The sequence below is a fragment of the Amphiura filiformis genome, chromosome 9 (genome assembly GCF_039555335.1).
Source record: "Amphiura filiformis chromosome 9, Afil_fr2py, whole genome shotgun sequence".
NCBI classification, from domain to species: Eukaryota; Metazoa; Echinodermata; class Ophiuroidea; order Amphilepidida; family Amphiuridae; genus Amphiura; species Amphiura filiformis.
Genome location: NC_092636.1, coordinates 59,356,178 through 59,378,357, shown reverse-complemented (window position 1 = coordinate 59,378,357; position 22,180 = coordinate 59,356,178). Strand labels below are relative to the sequence as shown.

General features: G+C 38.4%; 1 protein-coding gene across 1 annotated transcript; it reads left to right on the top strand.

Annotated features, from left to right (window-relative positions):
- Window positions 1-19,669: 19,669 nt before the first annotated feature.
- Window positions 19,670-22,019, top strand: LOC140160373 (uncharacterized). The gene is made up of 3 exons (XM_072183616.1): window positions 19,670-19,799; window positions 20,208-20,403; window positions 21,340-22,019. The coding sequence occupies exons 1-3, from the start codon at window positions 19,770-19,772 to the stop codon at window positions 22,017-22,019; spliced, it is 906 nt and encodes a 301-aa protein (XP_072039717.1). The 5' UTR covers window positions 19,670-19,769.
- The last annotated feature ends 161 nt before the right edge of the window (window positions 22,020-22,180 follow it).

The following is a 22,180-nucleotide window of genomic DNA, read 5'->3' as shown; positions in this document are numbered from 1 at the left end:
TTTGCAATGTTATTTCTAATTCAGTGTCTCGTTCAACAATAATCTTTTATAAACTATTTGTAAGTTCAGTCAAATGACTTGAAATTACGTTTGATATTGACTTCGATATTTTGTAAGACAGGGCAGTATTTTGTGTGAATAAATAATATCACTGTAGTCAACTGGACGATCCTGACAATTATTAATCGATATATATGGACAAGGCCGGCTGTTAATTTTCCTGGTGACACTGGTCACTAATGGTCACGCACGATTGCGAGGAGAAGCCCTTTTGAAAGCAACTTTCCAACCTACGACTCGATTGTTCCACCAATCATTTTCGCTGAAAATTTAATATAAGCTCAAGTAAGTTAATATCTATCATTACAGAAAAGCATACGACCGGCGTTGGTTCATAGTTGCAGATATAACCATTTTGGTGATCGTGACATGCATTTTTTCTCATTTTTAGGCTACTTCGCGCACAATAAACATTCATTTTCTCCACAATAATTGGACTTTTACACGTTACTGTTTGCCTTATACTCATGTTTCATATCTTATCTATGGGCTCAATGTGGAAATGAAGGGAGAAACGACTCGTGTGTTCCATTTTTTGATGTTTTCTGCAAAACTGTATTTGCCACCTGATTTTCAACATTACGTTACGTAACAGCAGAGGTCACGCCGGTAAAAATTACCGGAAGTGAGCTAAGTTGCTGTCGTACTGTAATATAGGCGACCAGGTCCTAGAGTGTGATGGTTTTGTAACAGATGACAGTGCTCATTCAAGCCTGTCAAGGTCAGTTAGTAGCCACTTGCTGAATGGATGGCCATTATCAGCTATCAAAGAGATGCCTTGTGCAGCTGCCAATCACAGTAGAGGTTTGATAACATTTTGTTAAAAACCCAAATGTGATATAAGGACAAAGCTGTGCATGTTGGTACTTAATTGTTTGGATTCTTATGTTGAAATTCCCTTGTATTAGTATTTTTATGTGTAGTGTATATTGTTCATAAATTATATAGCTTTTAAATTTTGGGCATTTTGCTCTGTTGCACTGTACCATTATGGAATTTGAGCAAATCAATTACCGACACAAGCAGGTATACAGTGTATTATTTTATTTTTATTTCGTATCTCAGGAGCACAGCTCACTTGGTAAGGCGTCAGAATTTGGTACACGAGCGCTTCGAACTTTAAATCGGAAGGTGGTGAGTTCGAGCCTCATCACGGTCACATTAATTTTATAAACCAAATATTGTTCGAACTTTTCATATTTGTTTTTCTTTTATTGTTTCTTTTTCTTTTCTTTTTTCTTGTTTTATTTAATTTTTTCTTTATTTTTCTTTGATTCATATTGCCAGGGTAAGGAGTGGAGGGAACTAACGGCCCATTCAGTGATTTTTTCATCTGGACGATCGTAAAAATCATCAAAATTCAGATTTTGTACAATGATATAGTCAGTAATAATCTTTTGATCATTATATGACTATCATCATCCGAAGAGCAGTTTCAGACAATTGCTTGGGATTGTTGGGACAGAGGTTATCTTTTGAATTCTTTCATGACCGCTGAAGCAGAGTCAAACCTGTCAAGGACACTCGGCGTGAATTGAACTGATTTAATTTATATACTGACAGTATATATAAATTAGCTACATGTAGGCCTATTTGAATGGGGCTTCAACTTCGTCGATACTGCCGTTTTCTTGGGTTTTTGCCATTTTTTCATTAAAAATTTTATAAAAGTAACAATTTGATTTTTTTTCACTTTCGCTGGGATCACTGAATGGGGCTTTGCAACGCGATATATTCAAAACTTGTATTCACCTACTTTTATAGCATTAATCCGATTATTACACAACTTCGCCAGCGTATTCAAGACATCCAATGCAAATAATCACCTAGAGCGTGTTTATAGTGAGACAATCTTTCCGTTATTTAGCTAAACTACCGCGTAGTCTAGATTTGCAATGGTTAGTAAAACATAAACAAATATAGACTGCCACACATAAATACCGCATAATCTGGCTCACTATAAACACGCTCATTGATTATGACGTTCATACCGTAAATATGGCGGAGTACTCAAATTCATTCAACAAAAGCATGATTACAAGCTATTGCAATCTACCGCGACAGCTCGTCTCACACACATAACAAATGCACTATAGGATCAAATAGGTTGACGACAACGTTTGATTGAATGCACTGCATTGCGCCATGATTACGGTGAAGGACACCGGTTCAAATCCTTTGTATGGAGCTAATCAATAATTTCACGCACATCCTCTATTATTGCCCAATTATTGCCCGGGATGATTGCACACTGTAAAAGAGCTATTGTTATAATGTTTGATGAAATCGTGTTTAACTATTTGCTTAAGAAAGGCACAATACAGATAAAGCAGACAGATTTACTACATGTGGTACATGTATATACATAGGGAATGTGTTCGAGTATTACCTAATTATAATAGGGGCGTATCCAAAAATGAATTCACACCCCTTTCAAATGTCGAGCCAAAGTGCAGGCCCTATGAATGCAAGACAAAATTACGTTTTGGTGTAATTTTTTTGTTTTGGCTGCAGTTCGATGAACACGTCCCTATATGTCGCATAGCTAATATGAGAAGTTTATAATGACCTATGTCACCTAATTTTGCCATCACCAAATTCCCTGATAGCCGTAGTGCTGAGAAACAAGGGGTGGGCGAACCTGCCCCTAGGGCGAACACTCCCCGCTCTCCCCTACTGTAGCAATAATGTTAAAAAGTAGGCCGGTATCGTTTCGACGGCACACTATTTGAAACTGGCACCATATTTGTATCTCCCACATTGCATTGCGGTGACCTCGAACACGCTGAGTTCAACCACCTCGGATTCAGAATAGCGCTATTGGTCGCCACTATAAACAGCCGAGACAACGGATATGTCACATTCCAGCCTAATCCCATATGCGTATAAAGATACCGTATAAATACCGTACACCACTATAAACACGCTCTATGCGTCTGGAGTGTATTGTGAATTATACTCCTCACCAATAACATCAGAACATTCATAGGGCATACAATTTATATTTTCTTGGAATTGGGCCAAGCCAAAAGCATGCACAGAACAAGATTCAAATACCGCGCCGAATTGTTGTAATTGGTTGAGGGACAACTGGGATCACTGCGTTAATACACTAAGAATAAATATACCAATAAGAAACACTGTCTGCATTTTATGAACTGAATTATATTTTTCATTTTTATAAAATGTTTTTGGTGAGGAGTATAATTAATGTAGGCCTACTTACTATTCATCCATTCACTATCCAAAATCACAATACCTACAAATCTGTATAATGAGACCTTCCAAAATAGTGGTACCCAACTTCTACCGGATTATTTTGAAAGTGTTGAGAAAAACCTTCCAATTTCAATAGAATTTCTGGTAAACTCTCACTCAATGCTTTGGAAACACACAAATCCCGCTAGGTCTCGACGAATGTTAACACTTTTCTTTCATGACTTTCTTTGAAAGTGGATATTTTTTCAAATAAGTAACAAAAACTGGGTGTCTAAGTTAATTGGACAGACAATAGTATAGCCAACATGCGAACATGATGCATGCAAGATCTCCTCAAGATGATACTCCTCGTGGAGGGGGTGGGTCTTGGATTTTCAAATCCTCTAGTCTAGCTTACGCCTTACCGCGCTTGTCATGATGTATCAAATTTTCTCATTTTCTCATTTTTTTTAAATTTTAGATTAAAAAAAATATAGATCAAAATGTGAATTTTCGATTTTCAAAAGTCATTTCTGATACAATAAATTGAATAATTGTAGTATTTGAGGACTATTGGTCTTATCATAGGTCGGACTGTCACCAAAACTCCCGACGATATGTGATGATGGTGAAAATTAGTAGGGCCTATACACGAATCCGACGAAATGTGATAATGAAATAAAATCAGTTGTTTGGATACTAATGACACTTGCCAACTGTTATAATTTGAGCTTGGATACGGCAAGAAATCATGCATGTAATACTGAGGCCTATATGTTACTACAAAAGAATGAACGTTGCACACCGACACCGCCTGGCTAATAATTATTTGGTGCAGAAGGGACACTAAAATGAATACACGGGATCGATACACGTGAATTGCTATGCACGATTTTGATATCAGACGAAAATCTTCTGATACCGGGTTAGAAAATGATGAATATCTCCCGTCATGATTTTTTTTTAATAAACCAGATTTGGTCTCATAAACTTGGAAATACGTGTTGAACAGATATGATAGTCGCTAGAATGCGCTTTGAAAATTGGCCGTGCGCTTTGAACTCAAAATTTGACCATTTTATATTGCGTTGGTCCTGTTATGGACTACAGCGTGCAGCGTGTAGTACAGCTGCACTCACTGTAGGCAGTATAAAAGTCGATGACCATTGACCTCAATGGGGTATACAAGCTTAATCACGCACAACCAAGATCGATTACCCGGCTATTGTGAGTAGCCTTAGTTATGTCCCTCGACTAATTATTAGTTTAAAAGAGCTTTAAAGGTTTGAACCAAATGGCTAATCGTGGCTGTGGATTTAACCTACCATGGCGATTCCTGCCATAGACACCACACCACCTCAATGCCTTCGGCAAAATATTTCCCTAAAATATCGCAAAGTAGTTTGATTGACAGATTTCACCTCTGACCTCGATCACAAACATGGCTGCGCCCAGTGAGACATTCACACACACAAAATGCAATACACACGATAGTTGTGCAAAATCAATCGCATTATTTGCCTCGTTTACCGACGTGCTTTGACAAGTTTGCAATAGGTTTTCAATTCATCTTGTATCAGAGAAGCAAATAATAAGATGGACTAAGGACACTAATATTGCCACGGACATCGAATCCCGCATCGAATACACGGCGAACTGAACATGACGAGATTGGCTTTTGACTAACACACGCGTCGCGTCACGTCACGTCACGTCACGTCGCGTCACGTCGCGTCACGTCACGTCACGTTGATATCAGGGCCGTGACACTCGTATTCAATCCCTGTACAAAAAGTGAAGTCACTTTACGGCAGTTTGATTGACATATCGGCAGTTTGAGTGACGGTTGCTAAGGAGTTTGGTACCAAACTCGGTACCAAAGTAATTGATTGACAGTTTTGGTAGTTTGGTACCCTAAATTATGTTGATTGACAGTTTTTGGGTAGTTTGGTACCCTAAATTTGTCCAAGATGGCGCCCATCGACTGCCAATTATTCGGACCCTTTCCAGCAAAAATACAGCTTATTTAGCCAGTCTCGTCATGGGGTCATCGAAGAGAATATTTTCCTAGCATATTGAGCTAACTCCTCAGCTATTTGGTTTTTCACGATATGATAGTAATGGAAAGATTCGACCAAATGTTCGCCGTTTTTTCGCCATTTAATTTTTTTTGAAACGATGACGTAAACATTGCATCATCTCTTCCACAGGTAATACACTCCTACACGTACAGGGGTACTATGCCATCACATGCATTATCGCGCATAGGCTGAATGACTGACTTCATTTGCGCAAACGAGTGGCTTATCCTATAGTATATTAGTACTCGAGAATCCTTGTTGATATCTTCACACACCACATTTCGCCAAAATACATTCTAGAAACGCTTGCTGTTAGAATAAGAAAAATTTTAATGCTAATTTATTGCACATTCTAGGGAAGCGTGGTTACCTTTTAAAATAACCGAGTGAGAGGGTTTTCAAGAAAATATTTTTCCTGTCAAAACTGAAGCATCCTCTGCATAAAAGAAAATATGAATATTAACTGCACATCATATATAACGATTCGTGATACCCAATTGTGGCACATTTGATGTCGTTTAAGAAGCAGAGAATTTTATTTCAATTTTATATACGCCAAAATATTTTTTTAATTGAGCAAAAATAAGGATAGAAAAAACGTTGAAAATCTTATGTGAATATTACATTAGACCCGGCAAAAGATTACTGTTTCGTTTTTATGGTAATCTAATCTTTTATTTCCTGAAAAAACATTTGGGGTCTAAAATGGAATTTTTATGTAATTGATAAAAACATCGAACGTGATACAAGAAAATGGTAGGTTTTCCTCTATAGTATTTTACTGACCATGGAAATGTACTGAGACACAAGCACGTGTCAAAATCGATATAATGTATTGTCCATACAGACGCCCAGTTATCACTGTTTATTATTGGATTTTTTTTGTATAAAACACGCAGTTAACTTAATTGAGCGCTAATAATACACTTAAATGTTTTTAGGCAAATAAAATTCCAAAATATGGTACGTTTTCTGCCTTTGCTTGTCACGTGGTAGGCCTATGTTGAAGTTGCGATTATACCTTCAAATAAGTTTCAAATGAATTCCAAGAAGACAAATGGCCGAGTGGTCTAAGGCGCTGGGTTCATAGTGTATCCAAAGCAGTCCGCCGCCGCCGTGAGTTCGAACCCCGCCTCCGCCAAACTTTAATGAAGTAAAATTAAAATTGAAATTTTACTTTAAAAAAATTTCATATTGGGGAAATGTGACTGGCAGAATTTATGTATGGCGTGGAGTGGTGTGATATCTTCATGAGCGAACGAACTTGCACCCGCTGGGCCTGTTGAAATCAAAACAAATCTTTGCCGGGGGTCCACTCTTGCAGTAATGTTCATGTCAAATCCGACCCCATTTAATGGGTTCTCTGGGTTCAAAAATCCCACTCAATCAGGCCCAGGAAACTCCACAAATTACCCTCACGGAGGCTCCCAATACCGTCTAAAAAGAACCCCAAGTGCCCCATCTACTGCAAGAGTGGACCCCCGGCAAAGATTTGTTTTGATTTCAACAGGCCCAGCGGGTGCAAGTTCGTTCGCTGTCGATATCAGCATGTGTGTATCATATGCAATAGAGCAGGCCATGGAAAACACAGCTGTATGGAATTTTCCATTGAAAACTCTGAGGTCGTATTCTTGAAGACGGGTCAACCTTAGGCCTGGGAGGCTCTTTGGCCATGTCAAGTGGGGTGGGCTGGGTGGTTACGGTTCGCTATCTCTAAGGTTTGCTATCTCTAAGGTTCAGTATTTCTAGGTTCGATATCACTAATTTTAAATAAGGTTCGCTATCTCTAATTTTAAATAAGGTCCGCTATCACTAATTTATTGAAGGTTCGCTATCTCTAAGGTTCGCTATCACTAATTTCAAATAAGGTTCGCTATCTCTAATTTTAAATAAGGTTCGCTATCTCTAATTTCAAATAAGGTTTGCTATAGCGGTCCTTATTTAAAATTAGAAATAGCGGACCTTATTTGAAATTAGAGATAGCGGACCTTATTTAAAATTAGAGATAGTGGACCTTATTTAAGATTAGTGATAACGAACCTTAGGCATAGCGAACCTTAATCGAAATTAGTGATAACGAACCTTAGAGATAGCGAACCTTAATTAATTAGGGATAGCGAACCTTAAACAAAATTAGTGATAGCGAACCTTAGGTATAGCGGACCTTTATTGGAATTAGTGATAACGAACCTTAGAGATAGCGAACCTTCAATAAATTAGTGATAGCGGACCTTATTCAAAATTAGTGATAGCGAACCTTATTTTAAATTAGTGATAGCGAACCTTATTTAAAATTAGTGATATCGAACCTTAGAACTAGCGAACCTTATTCTAAATTAGTGATATCGAACCTTAGAAGTAGCGGCCCTTTTTTTAGGTATAGCGAACCTTTTCTCTATTAGAGATAGCGGGATTCTGATCTCCATAGACTTTACACGTTAGTGATAGCGAACCTTAGAGATAGCGAACCTTAGAGATAGCGGACCTTAGAGATAGCGGGATGTCACCGGCTGGGTCATGTTATTGCGCGGTTGTGTTGTTCATTTTTTCGTGGCATCTGCGGGTTTTTCTGCGGGGCCGGGGTGTGTCCTGGGACGGGTGTTAGCTCCTTTGCGAGAATACGGCCCGGGGTATTTTTCACAGTTTATAAATAGCCACGCGTATCCCATGCATTCATATCGGGTCTTTTCAATGGAAGTTCCTAGTGCATGTTCATGGTATGTGCTAAGCGAAACATTGATTGGGGTGCAAACAAGGGTCATGTTGAGTTCTGGCTTGTTTTGGGTGATTGGATCGGGTTGTCAAAAAGGCAGTAAATACAGGTGGTTGTCAAGCATTCTCAATTGGCAAAAGAAATACAAACTAAGTGGCGAAGGGAAAAAGGTTTCCGGGAAAGTTTTTATCAAATAAAAATAAAATAGGAAAATAGGAGTTGAAAACAGAGAATTGAGGGACCCAACGGTACCCAGTTCGTTGGGCGGGGTGTTATGTGGCCCACCTCGGGTGCATTCACCCAATGCCCCCCCAGCTTGATAGAGGTCAAGGTTTGTTTGTAACTTTTAAGAAGATATCAACGTGACGTGACGTGACGTGACGTGACGTGACGTGACGCGACGCGTGTGTTAGTCAAAAGCCACGAGATTTGTTCCATTGACCACCACCATGTATGTACTGCACTGCCCGTGTGTTTTCATATGCATTGATCATACCTTTATCTGTGTGTACAGCTAGCTGAGCATGCTGAGAGAATGTTGGATTGTGTTGCTTGTTGTGCAATTGAATTGTGTACACATGGTACCGGGTACACGACTCTGCAAGGTGGGTTTCTTTATATTTTAACCATTACTACCGTTCACAAACACTTAAAAATGCAAAAGGGGGCCCTGAATTTTTTGACCCTCCTAAGGGGGGGGAGGGCCCTGAAAAAAATGACCACAAATTTTCTTGGAAAAATTGAGTTTATATGCTTTTCTATGGGGTTGACCCATAATTTTCATGTCATAAGGGGGGGCCTGAAATTTTCGAGGTCTGTAAAGTCCCCCCTTTAATACAAGTGTTTGTGAACGGCCCTTTACATTTAATTATTTTGTTTAAAAAGGTGATGATTTAACTAAAAAAAAACCATGTCAGTATGTCAAAAATTAGCTAAGTTATGGGCAAATGACTGTTTTCAAATTCTGCATATTTGTGCAGCCATCATTGACATAGGGGCTGTGCAATAATTATGAACCGGGGATTTCAAACGGCTTGCTAAAATCCTTCCCCCCCCTTCTCGCCCCGCCAAAATTCGCTTCCCCCTCTCGGCCTGCCAAAAATTCTTTGCCCCCCCCTTTCGTATGCCAAATTTTTGGGATCCCAATTTACAAACCTCAAATGGTCTAGATACATATGTTGCGAGCGCAGCGAGCAGGAACATTTACATATTTAAGCGTTTCCGTCCTGTTTTCCATTAGCCTTTTATTTAAAAGGTGCCCCATGAATGTGCCACAAATCGTTTGCCCCTCCCTCTTGGCTTGCCAAAATTGCTTGCCCCACCCCTTTCTGCTCGCCAAACATTTCTTGCCCCCCCCTCCCCAGGGCTCATAATTATTGCACAGCCCCTTACTCAGTTACTGTACAAAAAAGCAAGTAATGCATCATTTTTCACCACGGTGATCTGTATCGCCATTTTTCTTCTCTTCTGCAACCTACTACAGGAATTTTTAATAAATTGTGGCAATGTGATTTTCAATTTTTAAAGCGAGTGCATCTGAGTTAAAAGAATGAAACTAAAAGCATCGCTGGATGCTGTCCATGGTAAAAGGCAGTCTATAATCCTGATACATGGATAATAATTTGTAATTTATCATTGGCTAATATTATTTTACAATTTATTTTATTCTCATTTCCAGGTGCAGTAGAACAACTGAGGATAATGGCGCAATTCTTGAAAGACCGAAAAGATAATGATTTGGAAGCGAACAGCTGGCATCTGTAAACCATCTGTTGCATGCTTTTAAAACTCTCCCAACATGCTGCTGGACCGATAAAGTCAACAATTTAATTTTTGAAGAAAAATCTTATCTGGAGGTTGAACATTTTAAAAGAAATTAAATACCGTACTTGCATAGCAATACATGTTGTGCATAAACTAACTACATGCACGATGCAGTAGTAAATATGAACTCCAATTATAAAAACAATAAAGACCTCACCTCAACAAGTGACACTGACATCATGACATGTGATGCCTACAAGTACAATGCAGAGTTCCATACATTTTGTAGACTGTAAATTATAGCACAGAATGATTGGAAATGTTCAATGTGCAGGCATTTTTATTTGGTTCGCCTCAAGTTAGGTAGGCCTAATGACATCAATGTCTTTTCGCGGTTGTGCCATTACAAACCAACTAAGGCTCTCACCAATTCCGAGTTCCCGCCTGTTCTTGGCCTACCCGGGTCAAAGTACCTGAAAAATGCCAATTTTTTTAAAACAAAATTTGAAAAAATAACCTGGCAGTTATAGGCTTTAAATTACTTGTTATTTGAGGTTGGAAACCAGAGAAATACTGCTATATGACACGGTTTCAGATTTGAAGCAGGTTTGACTGCCAAAAATGGCAAAATATAAAGTTTCAAAAAATATTGTTTTTAATATGTTTTCTAGACTGAAATTTTGTGCAGAATTCATTTCTGAAGTCAGAAATGCACAATCTGTCATTGTTTTCCTGATATGAGCATTACAGTAGAGGCATATGCTTTTGACGGAAATAAAAATATGAGATCCATAAGTGACAACATCATCACAACATATTTGAACTCTATTGGCACACTTATAAAGGCTCTGCAAGGCTCACATCATGTTGTAGTGCAAGTCTGACATCTGATTGGTGCACACACATTGAATATAGGTCACATGATTGCGCAATATTACAGGTACTAATTGTTCCCGTTTTTGCTCAAAAATGGGGTGGCGTGTCAATTTGTTAAAAAAATTAGAACTAAAAAAATATGCATTTTAGCACAAGTTTGGTACTATATCCCTGTAGTACTGCATCATGGGAATAACTGATTAGTTTTTTAAACATGTCGCCCTCATATTTTTTTTTTTGCGATTTTTCAAAATGCCAAATTTTACGTAATTTACAGATGTCACAAATTGTTAAAAAAATTAGAAAAGAAAATTGAGAAGGAATGGAAAGATAATAATGTTATACCCAAGTAGGAACTTATACTGTGCATAACTGATTAGTTTTTCAAGCCTATAGCTCTTGTAGTTTTCTTGTAATCCCAATTTTTATAAATGGCGGAATTTTTACACACATCAAAAATTTAAGGGGTAGGGGAAACATTTTTACATTTTGCAAGTTTTTCCCTTAGTTAAAATGAACAAAGTTAGGTATCAAATGAAAGCCCATTCAATACTGCATAGACTGGTAGGTCAACCATCACTGTAGCACCTTCCTATCTAGAGTTATGATTTTTCAAATAAATTTTTTTGCCGAAAACAGCTTATTTTGGCATGTCAATTGTCACGAGGCATGTCATATTTGAATGATTCTGGCACGCAAATGATTAAGTCAATCACAAAACAAATACCTGAATCCATCAAATAGTACCCTCAGCTGATATGTTAACATTTTAAAGGGCCATATCTATGTATATTGTAGACTCTATGAGTATACAAAGTTGGCATGTGAAAATTTTTGTCACCCAAAAGTGCATTTTTCGGGCAAAATCGGCCACAAATCAATATTTTGTAGCAAAACGATGTACGATGCACGCGTTTTGACAAAAAAATCATGTTCTACAAACAATTTTACCCTAGAAAAGACACCTTAGAAATTAAACATAGCTATTTTCACTCTGGAGTGAATTTTTACACACTTTGGCAGTAAAACCTGCTTCAAATCTGAGACCATGTCATATAAAAAAAAAAATTTAAATTTGATTAAGTTGTACATTTTAATAATATTACTTTTGCTTCTATTGAACAGCTAGCAATGCATACTAATTCAATTTGTCCCTGCCTGTTCAATAGAAGCAAAAGTAATTTTTTTGGATTTTTATTTTTTATTTTCGAGTACCCAGATTCCCACCCGAAAATTCAATCAGGTACATGTACCCAGGTACATAATTACCTGTTAGTTGAGAGCCCTAAAACCAACATTGTAGTACATGTGCGCTCTACGCAATTATAACTTTACGAGTGCGATTCAATACTCCACCCCGTCCCACAAAATTTTGCACCAACGTCACTACCGAACTTGAGGCAAACTAATGAATAGCCAGGGTTCCGGTGGGTGTGGGTGGGCAGTGATGGGTAAGGTGTACCTTCATTCCAATAATTAAATATCCACTTCAAGGGTTTAAGTCCAGAAGGCCCCAATTGCAATAGCTGCCATGTAGACATCTCAATAATTTTTGCATTATGTAGTGTACATATCTAAAATATGACACCCGTCAGCTATTGCAGATAGGGCCTTCTGGTCCTAAATCTTCGACTTGTAAATGCTTTATTTTTGGCAGACAAACTATTTATTTCATGAAGACTAGCATTGGCAGGTGTCAGTCAATGCTAGTCTTTTGTGAAAGTACCATATTAAGTAGGGCTTGAATTGCAGTGAGGCCACCAAGGCCATTGTGTGCCCTATTTCAGTTTTGGCTTTGGTGCCCCATATCATTTTCAAGGCATTCTTCATCACTTGTTGGCCTTGGTGCCCTCGCTAGTCTTTTGGGAAATTGGGGAGGCTTGGGTGCAGGCCTCGAATTTCAATGGGTTTTTTTTGGGGGGCACCCATTTTCAAGCCCCCCCCCAAAAAAAAAAAAACATTGAAATTTGAGGCCTGCACACAAGCCTTCCCAAAGACTAGTGACTGCCAATAGACAATAGAAATGATCTTTTTGTACTTGCAATTCATTACTTAAGTTATTTTTACACTATATAAAAAAAGACAAGAGTTCATGAAAAAACACAACAAGAAAGCATGGTGAATACGGCCGGTATGTAGTTTTGATAACTGTTTAATTTGAGATTTGTAAGAAATTAAAAAAATAAAAAGCACTATTTTTTAATTAAAAAGTATGAAGAAGTTCTGTGTTTGCTTGTGTTTGGCATCAATAAACAATCAAACCAAAATAGTTCATCCCACCTACTAAATAGCAAATAAATGATGGGAATTTTTTTACTAGCCTCTACTATTGTGTGATGGAAGATATCCATACAGTATACGTTCCCTACAAATTCCTCAAACTAAAAAAAAATCAGTCTACTAGTGATTGTAATCAGAGACAAGTCCAAAATTGGATTAAAACATTTAAATGAAATTTAACTGAATTCTAATCTATTCTTTTACACTTGAGAATGTTCCTGCAATCTTATTGGTTCTTACCCGTGTGATATGACATGATATCACACGGGTCAGCGCGTGTGCATCGATGCGATACGCGTACTCGCTATTTGAACCAATCAGAGGTGCATAGCAACAACAGGACTGATTGATTTTAAGCCCTAGGTATAATTCCTTGCAAAATGTAGGATTTAATTTGATTAAAATTTGTAATAATTATTATTCTTTTGATATTTTGATTTGAATTGGAAGTGTTTAAGAATGAGAATAAAGGTATTGTTTTTAGCCGCTGTCGTGCATCTATCATCTCATATAACACGGGCGACATCATTATTTTTGGCGTAAAACAACTCGGTTTCGCCTCATTGTTTTACTTAAAATAATGATGTCGCCCGTGTTATATGAGACGATAGATGCACTCCAGCGGTTAAAAACAATACCTTTATTCTCTAATTAGAAACATTCAATCTAGAATTCAATCTAATTCGATTTTTAAAATCGCTTTGATTTTTTTAAATCCAATTCGATTCAATCTAATTTGATTTTAATTTAAGGGTTAAAATCAATCTAAGCAATTTTTAATCCATTAAATTAAAATTAAATTGAATTAAATTGTATTCTAATCTGTCTAGATTGAATATTTCTAATACTAGATCTGAATAATTTTTACACATTCCATTACACCTAATTTATGAGTCCCGACTTTTAATACTAGTATTGTTCTTCAATTAGCAACATAGTGAAGTGCGTTTTTGAACTCCGTTATTTCTTTTCAGTCCTTTGTTTTGTCTGCCTCTGCTGCAAAAAGCGACATGGAATGGCTCACAGGAGCATTGGTCAATGGTGACTGGCAGTTGCTTGTTACTTGTACAGTCGCTCTCATCTTTTGGCAGGTCTGAAAAGGAAAATATGATTATAGAAAATTTGTTAGGGTAGAGCTGGGACAGTGGCACAATACGCATGGGGCTGTTACAGCAGCTTTGTTTGAAATCCTTGCCCCCACTCACACTTCCCCAAATGAACACATTCTTCAATAAAAAATCAGCATTTCCCCAGCCCCCCCTTTGGTGGTGGTGGCAGATTTACCCCCAGCTAACTGTTCTCTTGATTGCAAAAGTCTAGTTTCGTCACTGGAGAATGTTACCCCTGAACCCTGTGGTGCGGTGTCATTCAGCACTGAGTGATTTCATTTATGGGGCAAATTATTAACCTCCAGTCGGTCGCACACCACAGGGTTCATTTAGGTGTCATATTTGGGAACGTTCACAAACACTTGTAACAGGGGGGCCTAATGCCAAAAGAAAAATTGCCAGGGGGGGGGGGGGCTTTAAAAATTTCACCTTGTTCTTGTAGAACATTAATTACCGGTACACTGTTTTCTATAGGGTTGACATTCATTTATCATGGCCAAAAAGGGGGCCCTGAAAATAATATTAGGGGGCCCTGAAAAGTATTTCAGACCCCTTTTTCCCCCAATCCCCCCTGTTACAAGTGTTTGTGAACGGTCCTTATTTCCCCCCCCCTTCATTTCACTTTTATATTCCTAGCCCTAGGTCCTTAAATTTCTAATTACAGACTTACTTTTTCACTAAGGGGCTGTGCAATGTGCAAAATTATGAGCCCTGGCGAGGGTAAAATAGGGGGGACAAGATATTTTTGGTGAGCCGAAAGGGGGAGAGGCAAATGATTTTTGGCACACATTCTTGGGGCGCCTTTTAAATAAAACGCTCTAAAAAGGCTTAGGAAAATTGTACGGAAACGCTTAAATATGCAAATTTTTCTGCTCGCTGCACTCGCAACATGTACATAATTATATAGACCATTTAAGGTTTGCAAATTGGGATCCCAAAAATTTGGCATGTGCAAAGGGAGGGGGGGTAAAGATTTTTTGACGGGCCAAGAGGTGGGGCAAGCGATTTTGGCATGCCGAGGGGGGGGGGGGGGGCAAGCAATTTTTGGCGAGTCGTTTGGAAATTTTACCCCCCCCCCGGAGCTCATAATTATTGCACAACCCCTAAATGCAGTTTTAAAAATATTTAACAAAAAAAAAATTACACGTACAGTAGTAGTATAAATACATACTTCATCAAAGAGGTAAACAAATCAGTGTTTTGTATTTTGAAGGTGGTTAGGGGCTGGCATTTTCTTCGGAAGGGGGTCCCAAAAATACAGGGGGTCATAGAAGTTTCAGACAAAAAATAGGGGGGTTATAATTTTGTTAACACCCAAAATAGGGGGGGTTACAGAATTATGAAGGGCTGGTGACTATGCGCGCATGCTCTAACTTCCCAATCGAAATGTGCGTACAATCTATGCAAAGGCCTTCTTTACAGTTTAATACTTACAATAAACAAGGCGGTTCTCGAACCACGAGTCTCGCCTGCTTTTGTGACCGCCTGCTTTTGCGATAACTGTTGGTAGAGAGGTAAATGAATTTGGCGGTTATCGGCTGGGCACGATTATCTGGCCGATGGTAACTGTACCCACCAAGTTTCATGCCCATGCAACAGTTTTTACTAATATGACCTCAGATGACCCTGGTGGCCCTGAAATGACCTTCTAAAATTTTGGCTCTAAATGTTGACTGTACCCCTCGTGCTAAGTTTCATGCCCATAAGACAGTTTTACTAATTTGACCTCAGATGACCCCTGGTGGCCTCGAAATGACCTTCCAAAAATTTGGCTTTAAATGTTGACTGTACCCATCAAGTTTCATGCCCATACAAGTTTTTACTAATTTGTCCTCAGATGACCCCTGGTGACTCCGAAATTACCTTCCAAATATTTGGCTTTAAATGTTGACTGTACCCACCAAGTTCCATGTCCATCCAACAGTTTTTACTAATTTGACCTCAGATGACCCTGAAATGACCTTCCAAAAATTTGGCTTGAAATGTTGAGTGTACCCACCAAGTTTCATGTCCATACGACAGTTTTTACTAATTTGACCTCAGATGACCCCTGGTGACCCCAAAATGACCTTCCAAAAATTTGGCTTTAAATGTTGACTGTACCCACCAAGTTTCATGTCCATACGACAGTTTTTACTAATTTGACCTCAGATGACCCCTGGTGACCCCAAAATGACCTTCCAAAAATTTGACTTTAAATGATGACTGTACCCACCAAGTTTCATGCCCATACAAGTTTTTAATAACTTGACCTCAGATGACCCCTGAGTGACCTCGGATGACCCTGTAATGACCTTCCAAAAATTTGGCAAAACCAAAGAACTATTTCATCAAAGTAATAAATCAAAACAGAAAGATGCTTCCTTTACGAGTTATCACTCATTGAAAGTGCTACTTTGCTATACTTTACATGGAAAGCGGCTATCTTAAAGTCGTCATATTTCCTTAATTACATGACCGATCAAGCTGTTATTGGGATATGTGATGCACAGTTGAAAATTAATTATTAAAAGATTTGGTGACCTCAGTTGACCTTTGACCTTGTATGTGACCTTTGACCTCATAAATTGGAAAAAGTATGTTGCGCTGAAAAATCAAATTTGGCAATACCAAAGAACTATTTCATCAAATAAATCAATACAGAAAGATGCTTCCTTTACGAGTTATCACTCATTGAAAGTGCTACTTTGCTATACTTTACAAAGAAAGCGACTATCTTAAAGTCGTCATATTTCCTTAATTACATGACCGATCAAGCTGTTATTGGGATATGTGATGCACAGTTGAAAATTAATTATTAAAAGATTTGGTGACCTCAGTTGACCTTTGACCTTGTATGTGACCTTTGACCTCATGAAAATCTAATCAGGTCGAGTACCTCTGGCCACGCAACTCCCCACCAAGTTACGTCACTGTACCCCATACGGATCTCCAGATAATCTGTTCACAAGGTATTTTGCTTATTGCGCATATATTATGCAAATTAGGTACTTAATTACCATATTTTACGCTCAAAATCTAATCAGGTCGAGAACCTCTGGCCCCGCTACTCCTCACCAAGTTACGTCACTGTACCCCATACGGATCTCCAGATAATCTGTTCACAAGGTATTTTGCTTATTACGCATATATTATGCAAATTAGGTACTTAATTACCATATTTTACGCTCAAAATCTAATCAGGTCGAGAACCTCTGGCCCACGCTACTCCCCACCAAGTTACGTCACTGTACCCCATACGGATCTCCAGATAAGCTGTTCACAAGGTTTTTTTTGCTTGATACGCATCAAATACGCATAAATTATGCAAATTAGGTACTTAATTAGCATATTTTACGCTGAAAATCTAATCAGGTCGAGAACATCTGGCCACGCTACTCCCCACCAAGTTACGTCACTGTACCCCATACGGATCTCCAGATAATCTGTTCACAAGGTATTTTGCTTATTACGCATAAATTATGCAAATTAGGTACTTAATTACCATATTTTGCGCTCAAAATCTAATCAGGTCGACACCCTCTGGTCATGCTACCCCCTATAAAGTTTCATCATCATAGCGCTTACGGTTCTCAAGATAACGCGTTCACAAGCTTTTTCCGAACACACACACGCACACACGCACACACGCCCACACACCCCCACACACGGACACACACACACCATAGTGATTACTAAGTCTCTCCCTGAACATTCAGGCGAGACAAAAATTTAACACGCTCCATGCACTTTCTTCACTATAAGTTTTGGTGCGCTCCGCACCTTTAATAGTTCCGGCAATAAATAATTTGTCTTGAGTCTGTGAAGGTGGAAGGGGGGGTCATAAAATTTTTCGACCCAAGATAGGGGGGTCCTAAAAATTGTTGCCGGCGATAGGGGGGGTCATAAATTTCTTCGGAAGAAAATGCCAGCCCCCTTATGTGTGGGAATTCAAAACTATAATCTAAATTAACAGGTTTGGAAGTTTTCTTTTGTAATGAAGACATTTGTTATTAATAAACAAACACTCGTTGGGAGACACTCAGTGATAAAGTGCATTTTAGGTTATGAACTTGTGAAAATACTATCTCGACATTGCCGAATTCCACAGTCTTGCACTACTGGCGGAGGGAGCAGAATCCGTAACCGCTGACAATTACCTCGTTACGCTAGTAAGGCCAAAATTTCCATTCGTAACTATTAAAATGGAAAAAGAGAGTGTATACCACACATGGACAAGTCGATTTATGAGAAAAATTTACAAAATATTGTTGTATAATGCCGAGACTAAAATTTAGCCTAAGCTTGAGATTCCCATTGAGTTTAATACGAACCTGTCAATTCATACCAAAAACATGCCCACATTTCAACTCGATTTTCTACCAAACTGGTAATAGATCTCCTACAATTTTTTGATATTGCATAAATGAAAGTGTTATTTACCTATATATATCCATTTCAGTCGAGATCTACGACTGGAATTCCTGTAATTCGTTGCCAAATATTGGTAATTTCCTCTTTTTGCACCACACAAACCAATGGAAAACGTTACTTCCGGGTCGCCGAGAAGGCAGGAAAAGTAGGCGGGGCTTATGAGAAAAACTTCTAGAATCGTTTGAGTCGGGACGGTAGAAACACCGAGTGCATTAAAAGTAACGAACCCAATGTGGTGGTGTGCATAGACACTGTGCGTTGGTGCTAATATTTCAACATTTTAAAAAGTAGCCTTTCAGAGGTAAGATGGGAAGTCGGTTAACAAAGAGTCTTGTTAATAATTATATCTTGTCTTGTCTGCTACTGCACAAAACGCCTGGTGTGGCTATCAGCGTACAGATTACTTGATGGTTGATACTATTTCAAGTGTTCTGAATTATGATGAGTGGAATTTTTTTTTTAAATATGGCTACCAGTGTTGACCATTATTCTTACCAAAGACAAAATAAGGGTCTTTTTTATGACACCCGTTTTTCATTTTGCAATAATTATTGGTTTGAAGTAAATCTTTGTTGGCACTTGTTATGCATGTTATATCGCAGGATGTCAACTTTGTGCGAAAAAAAGCAAAGTCAGCCCCAAACAAAAATTTGTTTTTCACCCGCAATCTTTGAATGTAGTTTTGGTCATCATGTATAATGCCTATTATATTTCATATTTTGCAGCTTGGTAATGTTAATTCATTGTTTTCTTTGTATGTGTTTGTAGGGTGGCCATCTGCTGTTCTTGTTCAATAGAGGTAAGCCAAAGAAGATTTTCACCATAGCACCATATAAATGCACCACAGTGATAATGCACCATGCTATCGAACAATGCCGTTAAACTGATTCCTGATGGAGATCTTTATAGCATGTTGAACAAAACAAATTGATTTAGCAAGAACTAGCTCTTTTTCATGCAGACTAATAGAGAAAGATAGAAAGTAGGCTATAGATATTATAGAAAGGAAGAAAGAATGAAAAAGGGGAGGAAGGAAGAGGAAGGAATAAATAGAAGGAAGAATGAAAAAGGAAGAAAGGTGAAAAGGAAGGAAGAAAGAAAACAAAGAGAAGGAAGTAAGGAAAAAGGAAGTGATTCTCACGCAATTACAAACGTATCATTTCAGCTTGGAAGCCTCTGAACATTGAAATACAGAACGCAAGACGAAGACGACCGCGCTGGTATCGGGGAGGCTTGTTGGAGACTTCACGGGATCCCCCACTGACACGAGCTGCTATGACGAGACGGCAGATAGCATGGATCGTTGTATGTATTAACATTGCCAATTCTCGTCCTCATCGTTCATTGCCATCATACTCATCATCATCATCATTTATTTGGCACAATGTCACATTTTATACCTTCTCTCCAGTGTCAGAAAAAGTATCCATTTAAAATTAATATTTTTAATACCATGCGACCTTAAAGTATACATAAGGCCAAGTAAAAAATAAAACATGTTTCACGTCCGGGTTTTCGAAAAAAAAAAGGAGGAAGAGGGACTTTTTATTTTCTATTTTTATCGCAAAATTAGTGTAAATACCCATACTTAAAGCTGTTTTAGCGTATACAATAATGCCTGGAATTTTTTTATTTGGCCTAATCCACTTCACATTCACCTCAAATCATTTCAGAGCCGTTCAAATCTGACTTTATTTCTCTCTGATTCAACAGAATTACCCAGAACAGCGTTCATTTCCCTGCTATGACATGTGCAATAGCGATGATGAGGACATTGAGGATACGAGAGCACCTTTCGTGACAACCGAGACAGAGCGTAATCTGTCTTCTTCGCACCAAGATTTGGGCGTATCCGTCACTATCTCCGGTCATCGGTTTATTGCATTGACCAAGGAAACATCGTGGATAGGTAGGTGATAGAGATTTTCTTGAAAGCTTTTGCTACCAAGAATACGTTATTGTACAGTTCGTCGATGCGAACATCGTTATCAATTGCGCAGTTCGTCGATGCGCACATCGTTATTGCGCAGGTCGACGATGCGCATATCGTTTATTGCGCAGTTCGCCATTATTCGGGATTTTTTCCGATGAAGGCGCCAGGTGAAATGTCCATATTCCAGAATGTAATGAACAGAACTCTGTAGGTCTACACGTGAAAAGTTGATTCTTGCGTCATGACCACATTTCATGACTCATTACAAGTTTGATAGACGTTATAAGGGTAGGAAAAGTGTTATAACTTTCAAAGTTGTTGCTTTCAAATCATATCACCTAATTCGTCATTCTGTTTTAGACATGGACATAAAAGATGGTCTGTGGTTTAGATTTTAGAACATAACATCAAGGGCGCACTCTACTAACTGATTCTTTATAACATAGGCCTACACGATATTTGGATAAAACCTATAAATCATTTATTTTGATTTATCATCACAAAGTCAAGGAATCTAAATTTAACACAATTTGATGTGAAAACAACAAGTTACTATAGTATACCATATTCTTCTATACATTCTTGGCATTTCGTGACATTTCGAGATATATCCATTTATTTATATATATATTAAAGGCCAAAAGGTTTTAAGTTTCGATTTCATTTTCTAACAAATCAAAATATAAATGCCATAGAATGAAAATAAGTTTTGTTCTGAAAAATGGTGAATAATACAGAGTAATTTAGGCTCGACGGAAATGGTCAGGTGAGTGACGGAGTAAGTATAGCCTATAGCTTTCACTATAGTTTAGGCTAGTCCCGAAATATGCGTAGACTGTTTACAATGATGCAAAATTAGTTGAACATTCAAGTTGACTGCAATACTTTTTTTCGTAATAATAAATGTTACAGATAACTGCAAGGCATGTGGTAAAGTCGACGCTGTAGAGTTCATCACCCGATGTGGATCTCAGAAACTCTGTAGCCGACAATGTGTCCAGATGCTAGTCCGACATCGACGATACAAGAGACAGATTCACGAGCGACCGCTATTCACTCGAGCCACATCGAATATGGGCGACGTACGACAGTTTGAGGAGGAGATTGTTCTAGAGAAAGCGCCTAAGCGAAAGTACACTAGAAGGCAAACACCTGCAACTTCAAACAAGCGCATGTCCAAAAAAGCCGAGTCGGAAGATCCTGAAGGTAAACCAGCCAAGAGAGCGTACGTCAGGAAGACACATAAATCGGAGACAAAGTTGAAGATCAAAATGCAGTTGAATAAGCCAACATCGCCTTCAACGGCCAAGAGTTCCGACCGTTCTCCTAGCGTCAAAGATCATAGTAGAAAATTGCCAAAAAGCAGTGAACATCATGAAAGTGCTGTGAGCATGGTGAGGCAAAACAAAATAGAATACACAGATCAAGAGGACTGTGTGGCCACGCCTAAGCATTCAGCAGAAAAGCAAGTAAAACTAGAAGATGAAGTCACGATCCGAGATGACTCCGCCCATAAAAATAGCAGTACGTCAGATGATGCTAACCAAATGAAATTAGGTCATGTAAAGATTGTATTGACAAAATGCACTTGAAAGCAAATATTATGTTAGGTGGTGAAACCACTTAATAGGCCCTATATTGGAAACGAGGAGAATCTGCTTCTGCTTCTTCTCTAGGCTTCTTCCCTTTGTTAAATTCATGTTACGTATGAAATATCTTGAATTAGTGAACCTAGGAGGGCAGCATATCTGTT

Coding starts and splice junctions, on each gene's coding strand:
- LOC140160373 (XM_072183616.1), top strand. CDS start 19,770: ATGACGAGACGGCAGATAGCATGGATCGTT. Junction 19,800..20,207: donor GGCAGATAGCATGGATCGTT/GTATGTATTAAC, acceptor CTGATTCAACAG/AATTACCCAGAACAGCGTTC. Junction 20,404..21,339: donor CAAGGAAACATCGTGGATAG/GTAGGTGATAGA, acceptor TAAATGTTACAG/ATAACTGCAAGGCATGTGGT.